The 18,117-nt window shown below is 37.3% G+C and overlaps 1 protein-coding gene across 2 annotated transcripts in view; it reads right to left on the bottom strand.

Annotated features, from left to right (window-relative positions):
- The window catches only part of top2b (DNA topoisomerase II beta), an 88,874-nt gene that overhangs the window by 47,793 nt on the left and 22,964 nt on the right, over positions 1–18,117 (bottom strand). For both annotated transcript variants that reach the window (XM_084132013.1, XM_084132012.1), the window contains exon 12: positions 12,040–12,197. In XM_084132013.1, the coding sequence (XP_083988139.1) occupies positions 12,040–12,197 (158 nt within the window). The remainder of the gene's footprint in view (positions 1–12,039; positions 12,198–18,117) is intronic.

The raw sequence follows: 18,117 nt of genomic DNA, 5'->3' as shown, positions 1-18,117 counted from the left end.
CTAAAATCACCTGAGATTTACACACAATCTATATGGTTTAAATGTTAACAATTGTCATCCAGTTCGGTATCATTTGAAATGTCTCAGTGTGACTGGTACAACGGTCTCATTTCCAAATAAGTAAAACAAAAGGTAAATATAGCTGCGAGCAGCGATTACGGGCCCAAGCCGGTGGCACTGCAACCCCGGTGCCTTACCTAAAGGCACCGGGGTGGCGGTGCCACCAGCTTTGGCCCTTCATCACTGCTTGCAGCTATATTTATATATATATAAAAGACAGAAAATATTACTTGTCTTACCTTATTCTGATTTTATTATACACTCAAAATATTCCACAACATTGATTATTGTTTATTAACCCGTTGATTAACCGGTAGTAAAATATTCTCACATACGTAGTATATTTTTATATAGATACAATAGGCCTACCTGATTTTGAACACAAGAGGGTAGTATAGCACTATGAATGACATGATGTATTTATTCTTTGGACAAAAAAAAAATGCTGGCTGTTTTTAAACAAACAATTATTAAATTGAAAAAAAAAAGAATAAAATGGGATAAGTTCTGATATTTGTATAAATTTATATAGAAATAAATGGTTTATAATTACATTTTTAGAAGATATGAGGCTTTTAGTGTTTCCTTTTTTGACATTACTTTAATCCCTCACCATAGCAAAACCGTTTGAGATATGTATTATCCGTTCACAATTTAGCATCTTTAATGTATTTTCATCACATTGAAAAAGTTTGGTGGGAATAAAATAAACCACTTAAAGGTTGTATCAGTGATTTCAGGCCCCCCCCCAAAAAATTATCACGTTCATCTAATCTTTCCTAACGATCCGCTAGCTGTCCGCCCCATAAGCATGCCGTCAAAAAAACGCGTCTCTGTAGGCAGCCTAGGCTCTGAGATCTGCACACAAAAACAATTGGTTTCACCAACCACTCAAAACCAAAACAAATAGTGTTCCAACCAATCACCGACAGGGGGAGGGTGTTGTGAGGTTTTGAGCCAGCTTCTTCTTCAGCTCCGACTTCGCGTGCAGCCGTGCACGAGCTAATGACTGTAAATTAGAAAGTTGTCCGGCTCGATGAGACCAATAAACGTACTGATTTTTGTAACTGTTGGTAAAACTAACCCCCCCACTTTTGTCAAAAGCATTTTGAAAATGACACACTTCCTGCTGCCAGTTGGTGGTGCTATAACTTTGACTCACAATAGTTACATCCATCTGATCGGTCTCTTACCACGAACACACTGCTGAAGTTTCATCAAGATCAGTTAATGTGTGCAGAAGTTATACCACTTCGTGTTTCTCTTTTCTCGCCATAAATTTGTTTCCTCGCCACAACCAAACCATTTCGAGATATCAAAAATCAGTCCGCAATTTAGCATCCTCAATGTCTTGACTTCATGCGGACCAAGTTTGGAGGCGATTGGATGAATTCTCTAGGAAGAGGACATCAAATTCCACAGCATGCGTTTTTCAAACAACCCATAATAGCTGACTTCCTGTTGGGCTGGCGTAAAACTTGACCAGGGAAAGTTGTTCGGCCCGATGAGATCTATATGTGTACCGAGTTTCATATTAATTCATGCAAGCGTGTTTGATATATGGACCAAGTTTTCAGACCCCGTTCAAGGGGGCGCTGTTGAGCCCCCCTGCCACGCCCATTTCTGAAACTTTTCACATGTCTACTGGTTAATAAGTGTTATGTGTCTGTCAAGTTTCATCCAATTTGAACCATGCTAAGAGTCTCAAAAGCATCCGAAAAGAATATTAAAGTTTGATGCGTTGCCATGGTAATCAATAATCCTTTCACAGGTCTACATCTGCCGTGTGTCTACATTATACACATAAAGTTTTAAGCAAATCGGGTAAAAATAAGAAAGTGATTTCAAAGCATTTTGAAAGTGACACACTTCCTGTTGCCAGTTGGTGGCGCTATAACTTTGACTCACAAAGGTCACATCCATGTGATCGGCCTCTTACAACGAATACACTGCTGAAGTTTCAGCAAGATCAGATAATGTGTGCAGAAGTTATAACACACTTCCTGTGTCCCATTATTCGCCATAAATTCGTTTCCTCGCCACGGCCAAACCGTTCGAGATATCAAAAATCTGTTCGCAAGAATTCATCCTCAATGTCTTGACTTCATTCACACCGAGTTTGGCGGCGATCGGATGAATTCCCTAGGAGGAGTATTTCACATTCCATTGTATGCGTTTTCCAAACAACGTATAATAACCGACTTCCTGTTGGGCTTTTGTAAAACTTAGAGCACGAAAGTTGTGCGGCCCGATGAGATCTATATGTGTACTGAGTTTCATATTATTACATGCAAGCGTGTTTGATATATGGACCAAGATTTCGGACCCCATTCCAGGGGGCGCTGTCGAGCCCCCCTGCCACGCCCGGGTACCAGCTTCAGTCCGGCCCTGATGGCCGCGGGTTCTGACCTGTGTGCAAAGTTTCAAGAGTTTTTGAGCATGTTAAGGGCCCCAAAAGTGGCAAAAAGGCACAAAAATAAAAAAAAAGAAGAAAAAAAAGAAGAAAAATATAGCTGCGAGCAGCGATTACGGGCCCAAGCCGGTGGCACCGCAACCCCGGTGCCTTTAGTTACCTAAAGGCACCGGGGTGGCGGTACCGCCGGCTTTGGCCCTCCATCGCTGCTCGCAGCTATATTTATATATATATATATATATATATATATATATATATATATATATATATATATATATATATATACACACACATACATATATATATATATATATATATATATATATATATATATATATATATATATATATATATATATATATATTATTGTTCAAAAGTTTGGGGTCAGTAAGATTTTTAATGTTTTTAGGAGAAGTCTCTTCTGCTCACCAAGGCTGCATTTATTGATTAAAAATACAAACAAAACAGTAATATTGTGAAATATTATTCCAATTTAAAACAGCTGTTTTCAATTTTTAAATATTTTACATAGTAATTCATTTCTGTGATCAAAGTTGAGTTTTCAGCATCATTACTCCACTCTTCAGTGTCACATGATCCTTCAGAAATCATACTAATATGATGATTGATGCTCAATAAATATTCATTATTATTTTCAATGTTGAAAACAGTTGTGTACAGATTTTTTTTTTTTTCAAAATGCTTTGATGAATGTAAAGTTCAAAAGAACAGCATATATTTCAAATATATATATTTTTAACATTATAAATGTCTTTACTGTAACTGTTGATCAGTTTAACTCATCCTTCATAAATAAAAGTACTGATTTATTTTATTTATTTCCCCAAAAAATAAAATTTTAATTATTACTAACCCAAAACTTTTGAGCGGTAGTGTTTAACGTTACAAAAGCTTTAGATTTCAGATAAATGCTGTTCTTTTGAACTTTCTATTCATCAAAGACTGTACACAACTGTTTTCGACATTTAAAATAATAATGAATGTTTCTTGAGTATCAATCATCATATTAGAATAATTTCTGAAGGATCATGTGACAGTGACGACTGGAGTAATGATGCTGAAAACTCAGCTTTGATCACAGGAATAAATAACAGTTTAAAATATATTAAAATAGAAAGCAGCTGTTTTAAATTGGAATAATATTTTACAATATTACTGTTTTTGTTTGTATTTTTAATCAAATAAATGCAGCCTTGGTGAGCAGAAGAAACTTCTCTGTTATGTGCGCGCCACAGACTGCACGCACGTCCGCTTAGAGTTCCGCCTTTTGCCTTCCGTCAATATTACGTTATTAGAAAAATATTTTTTTAGAGAATCGATTTTTTGACATTTGTGAATCGATTCAGAATCGTCCACGTCCGCATCGCGATGCATCTAAGAATAAATTTTTTCTCCCACCCCTAGATTTCATACAACAGGTTAATAAACAGTTACAATTAAGTCACTTACATTTTAGATGCAATGTTGACTGTTTTTGTTCTGTTTCAGCAGCGAAAATAGTTAAACAAAGATCACGGCAGAACCATCACGCATCACGTGTTTTCTCATAACTGAACGATTCAGCATTTTTAACGAATCGGTTGACTCAAAGATTGAATGATCAATCCATAAACATCTGTCTTAATCATGATCGACTCATTCGAACGAATCGTTTGAACGAATGAATCAATGACTCGCTTATTAAGATGGATGCCTGGCGACACCTAATGGCGGTTTAGTGTTGTTTAAAAGCATCATTCTTTCCCACATGTGTGTGATTTGTGTGTGCAACATTATCATTATTTTTCTTACACTATTATATTAGCGATTTAAAAGCACCCACTCGTGTCACACGTCGATTAACCGGTGGGAAAATATCCTCAGACACATACCTAATACATGTATATTTAAATACAATATTGGCCTACCTGGTAAAAAGTTTTATATACTATTTTGATGTCCTTTTGGACACAAGAGGGCAGTATAGCCCTATGTTTGCTTTTTTGTTGAACCAAATAGCACTAAATAGCCTGTTTTAACTTTTTCATTCTTCTTGAATTGCAAAAACAGAATAAAATGGGTTTAGTTGTGATATTTGTATACTTTTATATAGAAATAAATGGTATATAATTACATTTTTAGAAGATTTTTAGTGTTTCCTTTTTGGACATTATTTAATCCCTCGCCATAGCAAAACCGTTTGAGATATTTATTATCCATTCACAATTTAGCATATTTAATGTAGTTTCATCATGTTGAAAAAGTTTGGTACGAATAAAATAAATAGTTTAAGAGGAGTGGCTAAAAATTCAGAGGCTGATTTTGCAAAAAAATCCACATTCAGACCAAAATATCTGACTTCCTGATGGCCAGAGCTATTGAATGTAAATTAGAAAGTTGTCCGGCTTGATGAGAACAATATACAAACTATTTTTTCTTTACTGTAGTTAAAACTAACCCCCCCACTTTTGTCAAAAGCATGTTGAAAGTGACACACTTCCTGCTGCCAGTTGGTGGCGCTATAACTTTGACTCACAATAGCTACATCCATCTGATCGGCCTCTTACCACGAACACACTGCTGAAGTTTCATCAAGATCAGTTAATGTATGCAGAAGTTATTCCACTTCCGTGTTTCTCTTTTCTCGCCATAAATTCGATTCCTCGCCACAGCCAAACCGTTCGAGATATCAAAAATCCGTCCGCAATTTAGCATCCTCAATGTCTTGACTACATCCACACCGAGTTTGAAGGGGGCACGGTGAATTTTCTAGGAGGAGTATTTCACATTCCACAGCAAGCGTTTTCCAAACAACCCATAATAGCCGACTTCCTGTTGGGCTGGCGTAAAACTTGACCGGGGTAAAGTTGTTCGGCCCGATGAGATCTATATGTGTACCGAGTTTCATATTAATTCATGCGAGCGTGTTTGATATATGGATCAAGTTTTAGAACCCCGTTCAAGGGGGCGCTGTTGAGCCCCCCAGCCACGCCCGGGTCCCAGCTTCAGCCCGGCCCTGATGGCCGTGGGTTCTGACCTGTGTGCAAAGTTTCAAGAGTTTTTGAGCACGTTAAGGACCCCAAAAGCCCCTGAAACCTTGATTAACAATATAAAAGCAATAGTCAAATCCCCCCCTCCCCTCACACACACACAGACACAGAGAGTGAGAGAAAATTCTTCAGAAAATCCACATTCAAACCAAAATATCTCTCTTCCTGTTGGTCAGAGATGGTTCATGTAAATTAGAAAGTTGTCCGTCTTGATGAGAACAATACACATACCAAGTTTTGTTACTGTTGATAAAACTAACACCCCCACTTATGACTAAAGGTGGCGCTACTGAGCCCCTCACCACGCCCGTTTCTGAAACTTTGCACATGTCTACTGGATAATAAATGTGATGTGTCTGTCGAGTTTCATGCAATTTCAAGTATGTTAAGAGTCTCAAAAGCATAAAAAAAGAATATTAAAGTTTGATGCGTTGCCACGGCAACAGTATCTAAGATATCAATAATCCTTTCACAGGTTTACATCTGCCGTGTGTCTACATTGTACACATAAAGTTTGAAGCAAATCTGGTAAAAATAAGACAGTGATTTCAAAGCATTTTAATAGTGATGTACTTCCTGCTGCCTGTTGGTGGCGCTATAACTTTGACTCACAATAGTCACATCTGTGCGATCGGCCTCTTACAACGAACACACTGCTGAAGTTTCATCAAGATCAGTTAATGTATGCAGAAGTTATAACACACTTCCTGTTTCATTTTTTCGCCATAAATTCGTTTCCTCGCCACGGCCAAACCGTTCGAGATATCAAAAATCCGTCCGCAATTTAGCATCCTCAATGTCTTGACTTCATGCACACCGAGTTTGGAGGCGAATCGATGAATTCCCTAGGAGGAGTACATTAAATTCCACAGCATGCGTTTCCAAACAACCCTAAATAGCCGACTTCCTGTTGGGCTGGCGTAAAACTTAGAGCACGAAAGTTGTTCGGCCCGATGAGTTCTATATGTGTACCGAGTTTCATATTATTACATGCAAGCGTGTCTGATTTATGGACAAGTGTTCGGATCCCGTTCCAGGGGGCGCTGTCGAGCCCCCCTGCCACGCCCGGGTACCAGCTTCAGTCCGGCCCTGATGGCCGCGGGTTCTGACCTGTGTGCAAAATTTCAAGAGTTTTCGAGCATGTTAAGGGCCCCAAAAGTGGCCGAAAGGTTGACAAAATAATAATAATAATAATAAATATAGCTGCGAGCAGCGATTACGGGCCCAAGCCGGTGGCACCGCAACCCCGGTGCCTTTAGTTACCTAAAGGCACCGGGGTGGCGGTACCGCCGGCTTGGGCCCTCCATCGCTGCTCGCAGCTATATTATATATATATATATATATATATATATATATATATATATATATATATATATATATATATACATACATACATACACACACATACATATATATGTATATATATATATATATATATATATATATATATATATATATATTATTGTTCAAAAGTTTGGGGTCAGTAAGATTTTTAATGTTTTTAGGAGAAGTCTCTTCTGCTCACCAAGGCTGCATTTATTGATTAAAAATACAAACAAAAACAGTAATATTGTGAAATATTATTCCAATTTAAAACAGCTGTTTTCAATTTTTAAATATTTTACATAGTAATTCATTTCTGTGATCAAAGTTGAGTTTTCAGCATCATTACTCCAGTCTTCAGTGTCACATGATCCTTCAGAAATCATACTAATATGATGATTGATGCTCAATAAATATTCATTATTATTTTCAATGTTGAAAACAGTTGTGTACAGATTTTTTTTTTCAAAATGCTTTGATGAATGTTAAGTTCAAAAGAACAGCATATATTTCAAATATATATATTTTTAACATTATAAATGTCTTTACTGTAACTGTTGATCAGTTTAACTCATCCTTCATAAATAAAAGTACTGATTTATTTTATTTATTTCCCCCAAAAATAAAATTGTAATTATTACTAACCCAAAACTTTTGAGCGGTAGTGTTTAACGTTACAAAAGCTTTAGATTTCAGATAAATGCTGTTCTTTTGAACTTTCTATTCATCAAAGACTGTACACAACTGTTTTCGACATTTAAAATAATAATGAATGTTTCTTGAGTATCAATCATCATATTAGAATAATTTCTGAAGGATCATGTGACAGTGACGACTGGAGTAATGATGCTGAAAACTCAGCTTTGATCACAGGAATAAATAACAGTTTAAAATATATTAAAATAGAAAGCAGCCGTTTTAAATTGGAATAATATTTTACAATATTACTGTTTTTGTTTGTATTTTTAATCAAATAAATGCAGCCTTGGTGAGCAGAAGAAACTTCTCTGTTATGTGCGCGCCACAGACTGCACGCACGTCCGCTTAGAGTTCCGCCTTTTGCCTTCCGTCAATATTACGTTATTAGAAAAATATTTTTTTAGAGAATCGATTTTTTGACATTTGTGAATCGATTCAGAATCGTCCACGTCCGCATCGCGATGCATCTAAGAATACATTTTTTCTCCCACCCCTAGATTTCATACAACAGGTTAATAAACAGTTACAATTAAGTCACTTACATTTTAGATTCAATGTTGACTGTTTTTGTTCTGTTTCAGCAGCGAAAATAGTTAAACAAAGATCACGGCAGAACCATCACGTGTTTTCTCATAACTGAACGATTCAGCATTTTTAACGAATCGGTTGACTCAAAGATTGAATGATCAATCCATAAACATCTGTCTTAATCATGATCGACTCATTCGAACGAATCGTTTGAACGAATGAATCAATGACTCGCTTATTAAGATGGATGCCTGGCGACACCTAATGGCGGTTTAGTGTTGTTTAAAAGCATCATTCTTTCCCACATGTGTGTGATTTGTGTGTGCAACATTATCATTATTTTTCTTTCACTATTATATTAGCGATTTAAAAGCACCCACTCGTGTCACACGTCGATTAACCGGTGGGAAAATATCCTCAGACACATACCTAATAAATGTATATTTAAATACAATATTGGCCTACCTGGTAAAAAGTTTTATATACTATTTTGATGTCCTTTTGGACACAAGAGGGCAGTATAGCCCTATGTTTGCTTTTTTGTTGAACCAAATAGCACTAAATAGCCTGTTTTAACTTTTTCATTCTTCTTGAATTGCAAAAACAGAATAAAATGGGTTTAGTTGTGATATTTGTATTCTTTTATATAGAAATAAATGGTATATAATTACATTTTTAGAAGATTTTTAGTGTTTCCTTTTTGGACATTACTTTAATCCCTCGCCATAGCAAAACCATTTGAGATATTTATTATCCATTCACAATTTAGCATATTTAATGTAGTTTCATCATGTTGAAAAAGTTTGGTACGAATAAAATAAATAGTTTAAGAGGAGTGGCTAAAAATTCAGAGGCTGATTTTGCAAAAAAATTCACATTCAGACCAAAATATCTGACTTCCTGATGGCCAGAGCTATTGAATGTAAATTAGAAAGTTGTCCGGCTTGATGAGAACAATATACAAACTGTTTTTTCTTTACTGTAGTTAAAACTAACCCCCCCACTTTTGTCAAAAGCATGTTGAAAGTGACACACTTCCTGCTGCCAGTTGGTGGCGCTATAACTTTGACTCACAATAGCTACATCCATCTGATCGGCCTCTTATCACGAACACACTGCTGAAGTTTCATCAAGATCAGTTAATGTATGCAGAAGTTATTCCACTTCCGTGTTTCTCTTTTCTCGCCATAAATTCGATTCCTCGCCACAGCCAAACCGTTCGAGATATCAAAAATCCGTCCGCAATTTAGCATCCTCAAAGTCTTGACTACATGCACACCGAGTTTGAAGGGGACACGGTGAATTTTCTAGGAGGAGTATTTCACATTCCACAGCAAGCGTTTTCCAAACAACCCATAATAGCCGACTTCCTGTTGGGCTGGCGTAAAACTTGACCGGGGTAAAGTTGTTTCGGCCCGATGAGATCTATATGTGTACCGAGTTTCATATTAATTCATGCGAGCGTGTTTGATATATGGATCAAGTTTTAGAACCCCGTTCAAGGGGGCGCTGTTGAGCCCCCCAGCCACGCCCGGGTACCAGCTTCAGCCCGGCCCTGATGGCCGTGGGTTCTGACCTGTGTGCAAAGTTTCAAGAGTTTTTGAGCACGTTAAGGACCCCAAAAGCCCCTGAAACCTTGATTAACAATATAAAAGCAATAGTCAAATCCCCCCCTCCCCTCACACACACACAGACACAGAGAGAGGGAGAGAAAATTCTTCAGAAAATCCACATTCAAACCAAAATATCTCTCTTCCTGTTGGTCGGAGATGGTTCATGTAAATTAGAAAGTTGTCCGTCTTGATGAGAACAATACACATACCAAGTTTTGTGATTCTAGGAAAAACTAAGCCCCCATTTTTGACTAAAGGTGGCGCTACTGAGCCATTCCACCACGCCCGTTTCTGAAACTTTGCACATGTCTACGGGCTAATAAATGTGATGTGTCTGTTGAGTTTCATGCAATTTCAAGTATGTTAAGAGTCTCAAAAGCATCAAAAAATAATATTAAAGTTTGATGCGTTGCCACGGCAACAGTATCTAAGATATCAATAATCCTTTCACAGGTTTACATCTGCCGTGTGTCTACATTGTACGCATAAAGTTTGAAGCAAATCGGGTAAAAATAAGACACTGATTTCAAAGCATTTTGAAAGTGATGTACTTCCCGCTGCCTGTTGGTGGCGCTATAACTTTGACTCACAATAGTCACATCCATGTGATCGGCCTCTTACAACGAACACACTGCTGAAGTTTCATCAAGATCAGTTAATGTATGCAGAAGTTATAACACACTTCCTGTTTCATTTTTTCGCCATAAATTTGTTTCCTCGCCACGGCCAAACCGTTCGAGATATCAAAAATCCGTCCGCAATTTAGCATCCTCAATGTCTTGACTTCATGCACACCGAGTTTGGAGGCGAATCGATGAATTCCCTAGGAGGAGTACATTAAATTCCACAGCATGCGTTTCCAAACAACGCTAAATAGCCAACTTCCTGTTTGGCTGGCGTAAAACTTAGAGCACGAAAGTTGTTCGGCCCAATGAGATCTATATGTGTACCGAGTTTCATATTATTACATGCAAGCGTGTTTGATTTATGGACACGTGTTTGGATCCCGTTCCAGGGGGCGCTGTCGAGCCCCCCTGCCACGCCCGGGTACCAGCTTCAGTCCGGCCCTGATGGCCGCGGGTTCTGACGTGTGTGCAAAATTTCAAGAGTTTTCTAGCATGTTAAGGGCCCCAAAAGTGCCCGAAAGGTTGACAAAATAATAATAATAATAATAATAATAATAATAATAATAATAATAATAATAATAATAATCCTACCGAAAACAATAGGGCCTTCGCCCTTTCAGGGCTTGGGCCCTAATAATAATAATAATAATAATCCTACCGAAAACAATAGGGCCTTCGCCCTTTCAGGGCTTGGGCCCTAAAAAGAGAAAAAAAAGAAAAAAAAATCCTTACGAAAACAATAGGACCTCCGCCCTTTCAGGGCTTGGGCCCTAAAAAATAATCCTTACGAAAACAATAGGGCCTTCGCCCTTTCAGGGCTTGGGCCTTTTTGTAACTCAAGTTGGCCCATGATGCTAAAGTGACTCTTACTTAAGAGTAAAACTCTTAGCATCATGTATCTTAATGTTGGGTTTGCATCTCTTCTCTTTATTCCAGAGCATTTGATGTTTTGTATCGATTATCTTATCTATAATTGATTATGAAATTGGCATGATACATTTTCCTGACATAATAAATTGTTACATTTGATTATTCTAACTGACTTTGACATTATTTTCATTAAAGAGTTAAACGGAATAGTCAAACATTCGCTCACATTTAATGATGCACAGATATCATTAAAACTTTTTCATTTATGGAGTCAGATGAAATAACGACAGAATACATATTCAAAGGTATTGCATTTAATCAAAAAATACTTTGCCTCGAGAAAAGACAGTAACACGTAGAGACCTTCCGCGCTGGTCAGATGCCGGACTTTGGGCCGATGGAGCGCGAGCTTACACATTAATGGGCTATTCAGTGCCTTTAATGTTACTGCTCTCATAAATATGATTATTTGATTTAAATGTAGAATTTGAAACCTACACTTAATTTCTATCGGTGCTTCGTCTGTTTGACGCACTCATTGAACACTGAAGTATAACAAGACACTTGTTGTCAGAATATGCTAAATGGAAATACTCACGGGACTTTCTAACATTTACAAATAAGGATAAAATGAAAGCTATGCGCTGAGGAAAACCCGAATCAGAGGCATTAAACAGCACACACATCTGTCGAAGCATGAGAGGGCAAGACACAGTAAACACCAGGTCTGTTAGAAGCGCTTATAAATATAAAGCCTATCTCATGTACCTTGGTCAATATTGTACTTCATCATTACATTCTCTGACCTTATTTTCTAGTACGGTTTGTCTTTCCGTGTCAAGATTCCTGCAGCTTACCTGTTTGTGTGTGGCCTCCCTCACGTTGAGGATCTTTCCCCTGAGCGGAAACACTCCATATCGATCTCGCCCGATCACTCCTAAACCGGACACAGCCAGAGACTTGGCTGAATCTCCCTCAGTCAGGATCAGAGTGCAATCTGAAGAGTGTTTCCCCCCTACATGACAGAGCAAGAGTTACTCACAGATGAATCAAACATTTTAAACAGCACTTTCATATTTACTGTACTCTGCCAAGCAAAGAAGCTGCTACAATATGCAATACAGAGCAAAATTGCAATTACCAAATGAAATAAGTCCTCTTTAATCAGGGTTCGTACACTTTTTCCAAGGTCAAATTCAAGCACTTTTCAAGCACTTTCCAGGTCCATTTTAAAGCTTTTTCCAGGACCTTACACTACCGTAAATTACATACCAATACATAGTTAAAATTATTATTTAGTGTTTTTATCACATCAAAAGAGATAAACAGCCAAATGTTTCATAATAGCAGAGATATTGAAGAAAAATGAGATATGCGATAACTCGTTAAATAATGTGATATTCAATATGCGATACGATAATGCCTAAAGTGTGTCAAATTAACTTAAATTATCTTTAAATTATCTTTAAAATGATATAACCTACACATACGTGTTTCACATTCTTTTTGTGATAAGAAAATATCCCTACAACTTCAAGACAGTGAACATCAGTGTTCTGTAGCATAAGAAGTGTTATTTTAACATCAATGGGGTTTAGGGGTTCAGATTATCCTACATTAGGTTTATTTAACAACAGAAACTGATTAATCAAATGTAAAAATAAACACTGCTTAGTTTTCACTACATGAATTATACTGATTCTTGTTAAAGCTACAAAAGTTAGCCTATTCAACCAAAAGCAGTGAGTGATTTTCTTTGTCTTTTGTTCACGACCCCAGTTATTGCAAGCCGTTGCGATATGCAATTATGCATATTGTTGTAAAATATACATTTGCAATATTTCAATATATTGCGCAGCCCTAATATTTAAGCCAATCACAAGTTTTATTCTTCAAAATGTATCACTAAGTATATAGCCTAAAGCATATGAATAATATACTTTTCATTATATTAATGTCCAAATATTGCTTACCAGATAATGTGATTTATAGGCTGTAAAACTGAATTAATTTCAAATATGAAGACTTAGGATTTGAACAGAAATATTTGACAGGCCTTCCCGTGTTGGGACACATTCTTGATATAGACAAGGTTTGAATAATATCTGAGTGCACAGGCACCTGCCTGATAAATGTATTTCATTGCCAAGATGTCTTGGGCCAAGACATAATGTTAGCTAATACATTTACTGGAATAGAGCAGTGTAAATATTGCATAGGGCCATCCTAAACCTTACAGTAACAATATATTTCTTATGACACTGACTGATTTCAGTTCAGTAATCAACGACTGTTGTTATGCACTGGGCTAACGTTTGCAGGTTAATTTGCACGTTACAGTTCTGTAATTTTGGCAATGTTCACTGCATATTCCACAAATGAACGTGACATAACGAACATGCAATACTTACATTACATTATCACACCAAGTACTCTCAGTCACTAATGGCCCTTTCAGATAGGACGCGGACCGCGCTGCGCTATGAAATGAAACCGATATATCTCAATGGCTTGCGCCGCGCGACTCGGACCAAAGCGGAGCTCAGCGAGCTCGCGCGCACGCCGCGGTCAAAGTTTAAAATAGTTCAACTGTTGCCGCTGCGTGGCCAATAAAAACGGTGCATCCAAACAACCGTGGAAATCAAAATGAAACCTCCGCCTACTTTTGCTCTGGCCAGCGTAACGCAAATCAATCTGTATCTGATTCTGAAGGGCTACATTTTTTTCCTCTATTTAATAAAGAACTATTTCGTCAGAAAGATATTTCTTGTGAAAGAAATACAGTTACAAATTCAAGCATTTTCAAGCATTTTATCCAAAATTCAAGCACTTTTCAAACCTTGAAAACACAACATCAAAATTCAAGCACTTTCAAGGATTTTAAGCACCCGTACGAACCCTGTTTAATATATTATTCTCATTATAAAATTACAAAAACATTACTTTTTAACAAGAATTGAATGTTTTCACAAATAAGGCCTGTTCACACCAACACAAATGTTTGGTCGATCTTCGCATGCGTGTTGTGTGTTTTACGGAAGAGGATTAGGGCCAGGAAATAATAAAAAAATAAAACCATCTCGAGATTAAAGTCATTATAATGTGAGATTAAACTCGTTAAATTTCGAGAAAAAAAGTCGAAATACAATCTTGAGAATAAACTCATTAAATATCGAGAATAAAGTCGTTGTGTTGCGAGAAAAAACTCATTAAATTTCGAGAAAAAAGTCGAAATACAATCTTGAGAATAAACTCATTAAATATCGAGAATAAAGTCGTTGTGTTTCGAGAAAAAACTCGTTAAATTTCGAGAAAAAAAGTTGAAATACAATCTCGAGAATAAACTCATTAAATATCGAGAATAAAGTCGTTGTGTTGCAAGAAAAATCTCGTTAAATTTCGAGAAAAAAACTCGAAATACAATCTTGAGAATAAACTCATTAAATTTCGAGAATAAAGTCATTGTGTTTCGAGAAAAAAAGTCGAAATGAAATGTAAAGAATAACGCATTCGATCAGTGTTCATTGCATAGCCTACTGATATCAACCTCATCGAGGTTTCGTGGTTTCCCAGGATACCATAAGACGCATTATTAATCGTTGTTGGTTGTGTACGCCTCCATCCACAGAATGTAACGACTGTAACCATCTATACAGCCATTAATGGCAATGCTGTACGGTTTTAATTTATCATAGCTGTCCATATGCCAGAGTGTATTTGGGCCAGCGCAAGTGTACTGGCGTCTTCTCAAGCGTCTCCTTCGTCGAAATTCCACACCTTGAGGATCAACAGTTTAATAATGCGTCTTATGGTATCCTGGGAAACCACGAAACCTCGATGAATTTCATGTTGGACAAAAGCGAGTACATCGCGCAAATTGGACTGATTCTTTCTTCTAAAAACACCTAGCCGACCTAGACCATGTTCTATTCTTTGTTACTGAAAGAAAGTCAAAAATATAGATTGACTAAGTGATCTAACTCTGCCATGTCCTCTATGGAGTTTATTCTCACAATTACTTCGACTTTTTTCTCGAAATTTAACGAGTTTTTTTCTCGAAACACAACGACTTTATTCTCGAAATGTAATGAGTTTATTCTCAAGATTGTATTTCGACTTTTTTCTCGAAATTTAACGAGTTTTTTCTCGAAACACAACGACTTTATTCTCAATATTTAATGAGTTTATTCTCAAGATTGTATTTCAACTTTTTTTCTCGAAATTTAACGAGTTTAATCTCGCATTATAATGACTTTAATCTCGAGATGGTTTTATTTTTTTTATTATTGCCTGGCCCTAATCCTCTTCCGTAGTGTTTAGACCAATGCCATAAATGAAAATTATATTTCACTCTCTGAGAGTAGGTATAACTTATGGAAAAGCAGAAATAAACAAAGGTAGTGGTATAATATTCTATATTCTTACCAAGATGCTGATATACATTATTAGTTTTTTTTTTCATTTTTAATAATATTCTTGTATACTTAAAGAATCACTCCGCAGAAGTAGCAGTGCTTCGCCTTCTGAGAATATAGTTCCCAGTATGTATACGGTTAGAAGATGGCTGTGTCTCATGTGACCTTGTTATTTGTACACGCTGTGACTATACAAATCACAACATGTAAATAGGAAAATGTTGGCATTATTTTGTCACATATTGGGAGCTTCAGCTAGCTGGAGCCGTTTACCTCCAGTCTTACCTCCAGTGCTAAGCTAAGTCAGACAGAGTTACGACACACATGGAGAAGAAAAGCGTATGTATGGACTTATCTAACTCTGGGGGATAACTGGGGGAAGCTAAAGTCCCAAAAAGTCGGCGTGTTCCTTTAATCTGCTTTAACTGATATGTGACCCTGGATCACAAAACCAGTCATAAGTCGCACTGGTATATTTGTGGCAATAGCCAACAATACATTGTATGGGTCCAAATTATAGATTTTTCTTTTATGCCAAAAATCATGAGGATATTAAGTAAAGATCATGTTCTATGAAGATATTTTGTACATTTCCGACCGTAAATATATAAAACATGTATTTTTGTGAGTGAATGCAGCACAATCATTAACATAAATGGACAACTTTAAAGGCGATTTTCTCAATGTTTCGATTTTTTTGCACCCTCAGATTCCAGATTTTCAAATAGTTGTATCTCGGGCAAGTATTGTCTTATCCTAACAAACCATACATCAATGGAAAGCTTATTTATTCAGCTTTCAAATGATGCATACATCTCAATTTCAAAAATATGACCCATGTGACTGGTTTTGTGGTCCAGGGTCACATATGTGCTATAACTGATATCTGCAGCAACTTTCCATTTCTGACACACACTCTTTACAAAGAACAGTGAAAAGTCAAACAGTTTTTACATGTTTTCATCGAGGTGTAATGGAAAAGACCTTAGAACACCTCTCCACTAGAGTTGCACGAATGATTGATAAAAGATCGCAATCTCGATTCAAACACCCACGCGATCTTATTTCTAAATGACATGATTCGCCCGTGTCTATTAAACCTTTGACAAAAATACCACCGGAACATTAAAGAGACACCAGGCAAGCCTGAGTGTTTTTTCTCTACGAAGCTCCCCCTAGTGTCTGGTAGTAAATGCTTTCAAACACTCTGTCGTAAAAACGAACTGTTGTCCCTCCCCCCTCGCCACGAGCAACCCAGCTGATCAGCTGTCAACCCAGCTGAGCAGAGGAACCGGCTATTTCAAAACCAGTTATGTCTACCGAGGCAAGTAAAGCAATATTTTCTTTCCAACTGATGGCGATTTTTTTTTTATTGTGTTGTCATGCATACTAGTATTTTTACCGGGAACAAACGATATGACTGAGGCGAACTACTGCTTTCGTGTTTGTTTTTGGGAGAATGGGCATGAGCATAAAAAAATATATATATATCGGAGGGTATATAATATATATATTTGTCTAAAGTTATATTAGGAAGGTCTATAAGTTCATCTGGTAGAATGACGATTTACCTTTGCTTGTCTAAGAAAACATCAGAACGTTTTTTCTAGCTCGATCATGATATGTGCAACATGTTTATTGCCTATTATCAGACGCGTTGACTTAGTGACATAAAATAAAAGTGTAAGTTACACAAATAAAACCAACAGAGGAACGGCCAAACAACTACAGAAATCAAACGTGTTTGCTAATGACAATGCTAACATCAAAGTTATAGTATCTAGCGTACTAGTAAGCCCGTAACAGACAGCGATCATAATAAAAACCTTTACAGACAATAGCAAACATCATGAGGTCACAATTACTTGAAATTTAAATATTAAACACAGTTTATTCCAAAGATACTTGCAAGTGCAACAGCAAGAAGGCCAGGTCAGCATCCATTTTGCAGGCTTCTGTTTCTCTCAGTTCTCCCCATTTTGAAAAAGCCGGTCCGATATTTACTCGAGTCTGACTTCTTGCTCGGTCAGTCTCCCGTTTCCTCTTTCGTTGGTCCTCCGACAAAGATTTCCTAGCTTTCTGCTTCTTTTTTACAGGCTCAGCCATAACTCAATCTATCGTTGCCCTTTGCTTATAGCTAGCCGGTGCTTGAATGGGGGCGTGTACGTGTGCAGTGCCGTCAAGCAATTCGTTACATTGCGAGACCTGATATCACGCGATACTTCCTGGCGGCGAGGCCGGCGGCTCGCCGGCCCAAAGTTGCAAGTGAGTTTTTTCCGCTCTCGGGCACCAGGGGGGTGCGAAACCACCACCATTCAACCCAAAATAAGTAATATAACCATTCCACTGACTCCGAAGCTGTTCAGTTAAGGTTAAAAAGTTACTTAGAGCACCTTTAAATTCTGTGTTTGCACTGCCGCTGAGCCAGAGGGAGCATTTGCCATGTATGCATGTAATCTTTTCAACCACACAGTATCCAGTACTTCTGTATGCACACTCCAGTGTTCAGTGTTCACACTC

The sequence above is a fragment of the Abramis brama genome, assembly GCF_963993115.1.
Source record: "Abramis brama genome assembly, chromosome: 12".
Classification (NCBI taxonomy): domain Eukaryota; kingdom Metazoa; phylum Chordata; class Actinopteri; order Cypriniformes; family Leuciscidae; genus Abramis; species Abramis brama.
The sequence above is the reverse complement of the archived record's forward strand: the minus strand, read 5'-3'. Positions and strand labels throughout refer to the sequence as shown.